We start from the raw sequence: 5,394 nt of genomic DNA, 5'->3' as shown, positions 1-5,394 counted from the left end.
ACTGACAGTCTCATGTGGGAGAGTTTTGATCAGACTTCAAGGCTAAAGACATGCCACTTCAGACAAGCAGAAGAAAGCTGCTGCTGCTGAACAGCACTGGTACTGGGTGAGTAGCTTACACATTCTCCTTATTGGTGATCTAATATGGCCAGAAACTAAACAAAGCCTTATTCAGCATTCAATATTGTTGCACCTCAGTGAAATTTACTTTTGAATTTTCTTTTCAGTGGATTTTTTATTGAGAAGAAGCCGGGTTTTGTGGACACAGAAATGACTGTTGCCAAGTAAGTCAGCAACAATTGTTACAAAAAGTGTATATACAGTAATCTCATTTTCCGTTAATTCTGCATGCCGCATCCATGCATTGGTTTGTTTCCTTGCTCTGACATTCCTGGTTCAAGTCTTCAGGAGCTCTTTATGCTTCAAATCAGACATGTTAAGGCATGACAAACTACGGTGGCTGGGAAGTGCAAAACAAAATTACAAAATGTGAAACACTTTTAGGGTGGCACGGTGGTGTAGTGGTTAGCGCTGTCGCCTCACAGCAAGAAGGTCCTGGGTTCGAGCCCCGTGGCCGGCGAGGGCCTTTCTGTGTGGAGTTTGCATGTTCTCCCTGTGTCCGCGTGGGTTTCCTCCGGGTGCTCCGGTTTCCCCCACAGTCCAAAGACATGCAGGTTAGGTTAACTGGTGACTCTAAATTGAGCGTAGGTGTGAATGTGAGTGTGAATGGTTGTCTGTGTCTATGTGTCAGCCCTGTGATGACCTGGCGACTTGTCCAGGGTGTACCCAGCCTTTTGCCCGTAGTCAGCTGGGATAGGCTCCAGCTTGCCTGTGACCCTGTAGAAGGATAAAGCGGCTAGAGATAATGAGATGAGATGAGAATTTGTTCTATAAAATGTAAAAGTGTTTTCATATTTTGTAATTTTGTTTCCCAGCCACCGCAGGAAACATTTTTTTTTTTTTTTTTGTGTGTGTGTGTGTGTGGCTTTAGGCACTTGTCAGAGAAATTGTTTACAGGGACATTTTACTTGTGGTTATTGACAAAGTTGAGTGCAGTGAAGAATTCAAATCTTCAAGTTCAATTCAACGAATTTACAACAAAATCAAAGAGAAAATCCTGAATGTATTGAATGAAATAGATTTTTTTTTGACAAAAGCCTCACTGACTACAGGCCTTATTTAAAGATGGCAGTTTAAGAGAGTTAAAACAGATATCTCAAGATTATTATACTTTTTTGAACAATCTGAGAAACCTCATAAACTAAATGTCTTAGTTGGCAAAATTCAATTAATTGACTCTTTAATTTTGTTCTGAGGGTATGCAAACTTTTCCAATCAACTATAATAATTTTAACTTTATTCAAACCAAAGAATTGTAGTCACTCATCCATTATGAGATTACTCAAATATCATTTCCTTCTTCCCTAATTAGAGTCATGCCAGTGGATCTGGCCATGCATAGGCGCCTGAATAGCCAGAATCCAGAACAACTTTTGGACCAACTTTTGAACATGCCCATACCGAGATACCATCGTTCTCTTCCGAGACCTCACATATATGATTCTCTGAGGCCCAAAGCTGCAAGATCTCCCCCGATTCCTGCCACTCCAGTGAAAGTCCTAAACTCTACAAGCCCTAGTGGGACACTCAAGAAGAAAAAACGAGTTGTATTCGCAGATGATAAAGGACTGGCCCTGACTACAGTGCGGCTCTTCCAAGCAGATCCCCCAGTATCTGATGGGGAGGAGTTAACCCTGCCTGTCAAGATAAAGACTGAGTCATCTGTGCAAAGCAAGAAGCCACGTCTCCAGTTGGGTTTCCCTCAGCCTTCTGCTGATTCATCATCATACCGTGAAAGTTTGGCCAAATCTCTGGTGCATTTGCAGAGCTGCAACTTGATCTATGGATCGCTAGTGGGAAAGGTGAGGGTCTGCAACATCAGTCCAGAGAAAGCTGTGCATGTCCGCATCACATACGACTCATGGAGGAGCCACCAGGACATCCAGTGTACCCCAGTCCAACAGAAGAATGAGAGTACAGAGACAGAACTGTTTGTTTTTAACATTCCTGTCCCTTCCTGTCCTAGTGAACAGGATCGTGTGGAGTTTTGCGTGTCCTTCCGTCCTGGATCTGGCAACGTGATTTTGTGGGACAATAATGGTGGACAAAACTATCAAATCCTTGTGGAAGACATGGACTCAAAAGAAGTGTCCTTTGTTGAGAAAAAACCCTTGAGGCCCCAGAATGTTGAAATCGCCCAATCATTGCCCCTGAGAAATGGTCCAGTTTTGTATAAATCGGCAAAACTTGGCTCCCTCACTTCCTACAAGAATATGATTCCCATGGATAGACAGACCTTGACTAGGCAAGAGAACATTATCCCAAAAAGTAATTCTAACAATGCTGGCAAATAATTCTAGAATGGGTGATGGGTTTTGTATATATCGGTCCCTTATCTTTTTCATTATCATCATCCATGTTGGATGAACTTTGTCATAAACAGACATCAAGCGGGAGTGACCTACAGACAGACACCCATGTTTGTGCTACTTTGCTCCTCTCCAACTTGCCTGTGTGAGTCAGTGTTGACGACGTGAGACAGCTGTGTCTCTCTTGAGCCTTGTGCACCTGTATAGCAGATGTGTATCTGATCTGACAACAAACATCAGCACTTGCTCATCAAGTTCAGCCAATTTCAAGCTGTGAAGGTCTCTCACTTCCTGTGAGGTGGCTGTACTCCGACAAATAATGTACCTACAGATGTGAAATGACTCATGTCATATATGTAATATAACTATTTGAAAGTTTTCAATTTATATTTTTATTTATGACAAATGCACAAATAAAGATGTATTCTGAGATAAACATGACTTTGTGAAAAGAACTGTTTATTTGGTGCTCGCATTCTTCCACAGGCAAGAAATATGACAAAATCAAAAAAAGTTGTAAAAGTTGCAATTTACAGTATATTGCAAAAGTATTCATCCCCATTGGTGTTTGTCCTGTTTTGTCACATTACAAGCTGGAATTAAAATGGATTTTGGGGGGTTAGCACCATTTGATTTACACAACATGCCTACCACTTTAAAGGTGCAATATTTTTTTTTTTTTGTGACACAAACAATAATTAAGATGAAAAAAAACAAAACAGAAATCTGGAGTGTGCATAGGTATTAACCCCCCAAAGTCAATACTTTGTAGAGCCACCTTTTTTTGCAAGTCTCTTGGGGTATATCTCTATTAGATTAGCATATCTATCCATCCATCCATTATCCATAACCACTTATCCTGTGCAGGGTCGTGGGCAAGCTGGAGGCCCCATATGGACAGTTGAAAGTCACACTTGGAAGATACTCTGGACTCTTACAGTAATGCTTTTATGGCTGAGGACTACAGTTGACTTACTAACTTTAGGACTGCAGTTGTCATGAACAGTTTTGCACTCAAGTTTCCATCAATGAAGAGTTCGTAACATCAACGAAACTGACTTCATGTTAAAACTTAATGTTATAGTCATGTTGTCTGTCACCCAGATGAGGATGGGTTCCCTTTTGAGTCTGGTTCCTGTCGAGGTTTCTTCCTCATGTTGTCTGAGGGAGTTTTTCCTTGCCACCATCGCCACAGGCTTCGTCATTGCGGATAGATTAGGGATAAAATTAGCTTATGTTTAAAGTCATTCAAATTCTGTAAAGCTGCTTTGCGACAATGTTTATTGTTAAAAGCGCTATAGAAATAAACTTGACTTGAACATGCAAACTCCACACAGAAAGGCCTCTGTCAGCCAGTGGGCTTGGACCCAGAACCTTCTTGTTGTGAGGCAACAGTGCTAACCACTACACCACCATGCCACTTTAACACATCAAGTCACTGGGATTTTTGCCCATCTACAGGGCTGAGTTCCTGCATGTCAACATTGTAGCTCTTTGAGAAACACCTATAATCATGTGACATGTTATGTGTCGATCTACGTTCCGACTCTCACCTATGGTCATGAGCTTTGGGTAATGACCGAAAGAACAAGATCGCAGAGACAAGCGGCCGAAATGAGTTTCCTTCACAGGGTGGCTGGGCACTCCCTTAGAGATAGGGTGAGAAGCACAGTCACTCGGGAGGAGCTTGGAGTAGAGCCGCTGCTCCTCCACATCGAGAGGAATCAGCTGAGGTGGCTCGGGCATCTCTTTCGGATGCCTCCTGGACGCCTCTCTGGGGAGGTGTTCCAGGCATGTCCCCCCGGGAGGAGGCTCCGGGGAAGACCCAGGACACGCTGGAGGGATTATGTCTCTCGGCTGGCCTGGGAAAGCCTCTGTGTTCTTCCCGAGGAGCTGGCCGAGATGTCTGGGGAAAGGAAAGTTTGGGCTTCCATGCTCAGACTGCTGCCTCCGCGACCCGGCCCCGGATAAGCGGAAGAAGATGAACGAACGAACGAACGTTATGTGATGCTTCCTGATAATACAAAACAACGTGCCAGTACAGTAGGTTTATGTAAGTGTTTTGATAGGACATATTGCGTAAAGTCACAAGGCAAATTCAAACAAACTCTTTGAGACCAAAACAAAGCTAGTGCTAAACAATGAAGTCATTAGGTATTTTTTACTTTTCACTCAGAAGGCACTGGTTTTGCAAATAAATTAATGAATGCTGCCAAGTAAGTTCTCAACAGCAATTATTGCAATTTCTTGTAGGAAATAATATACAGATTTTCCATCAGTCCTGCACACTACACTAAAACCCAGTTCAGAGTTTAGTTTCCCTGCTCTGACATGACTGATTCAGGTCATCAGGAGCTCTTTATGCTTCAAATCAGACATGTTATGATAGGGAAAATACTGTGGCATAGCGGTTACCTTCAGGTCATTGACAATAAATTATTTAAAAGGATGATTACCTGCTATTATTCTTATAAAGTTGAGTGAAAAGGATCGGATGCATCTTGGGTTATAGGTGGAAAAGAAGGAACTGTAATGAAGAATTCAAAAGAATATACAGCAAAATCAACAGAATTGTGGGTGGTACAGTGGTGTAGTGGTTAGCGCTGTCGCCTCACAGCAAGAAGGTCCGGGTTTGAGCCCTGTGGCCGGCGAGAGCCTTTCTGTGCGGAGTTTGCATGTTCTCCCCGTGTCCGCGTGGGTTTCCTCCGGGTGCTCCGGTTTCCCCCACAGTCCAAAGACATGCAGGTTAGGTTAACTGGTGACTCTAAATTGACCATAGGTGTGAGTGTGAATGGTTGTCTGTGTCTATGTGTCAGCCCTGTGATGACCTGGCGACTTGTCCAGGGTGTACCCTGCCTTTCGCCCGTAGTCAGCTGGGATAGGCTCCTGCAACCCTGTAGAACAGGATAAACCAGCTAGAGATAATGAAATGAGATTAATTTTTGACATAAACGTCTGGATTCCA

General features: G+C 43.1%; 1 protein-coding gene across 1 annotated transcript; it reads left to right on the top strand.

Annotated features, from left to right (window-relative positions):
- Positions 1-4: 4 nt before the first annotated feature.
- On the top strand, positions 5-2,865 carry LOC132873672 (protein phosphatase 1 regulatory subunit 3C-B-like). The gene is made up of 3 exons (XM_060909437.1): positions 5-106; positions 228-284; positions 1,433-2,865. Exons 1-3 carry the CDS (start codon positions 51-53, stop codon positions 2,412-2,414), a joined length of 1,095 nt encoding a protein of 364 aa, XP_060765420.1. The 5' UTR covers positions 5-50; the 3' UTR covers positions 2,415-2,865.
- The last annotated feature ends 2,529 nt before the right edge of the window (positions 2,866-5,394 follow it).

This window comes from Neoarius graeffei, chromosome 25 (assembly GCF_027579695.1).
Source record: "Neoarius graeffei isolate fNeoGra1 chromosome 25, fNeoGra1.pri, whole genome shotgun sequence".
NCBI classification, from domain to species: domain Eukaryota; kingdom Metazoa; phylum Chordata; class Actinopteri; order Siluriformes; family Ariidae; genus Neoarius; species Neoarius graeffei.
Note: the sequence above shows the minus strand (reverse complement) of the source record. Positions and strands in the feature narration are given on the sequence as shown.

Excerpts from the sequence above, each read along its gene's own strand:
- LOC132873672 (XM_060909437.1), top strand. The coding sequence starts at position 51 with ATGCCACTTCAGACAAGCAGAAGAAAGCTGCTGCTGCTGAACAGCACT. Across the intron at positions 107-227 it reads CTGAACAGCACTGGTACTGG|TGGATTTTTTATTGAGAAGA; the intron begins GTGAGTAGCTTA and ends TTTTCTTTTCAG. Across the intron at positions 285-1,432 it reads ACAGAAATGACTGTTGCCAA|AGTCATGCCAGTGGATCTGG; the intron begins GTAAGTCAGCAA and ends TTCCCTAATTAG.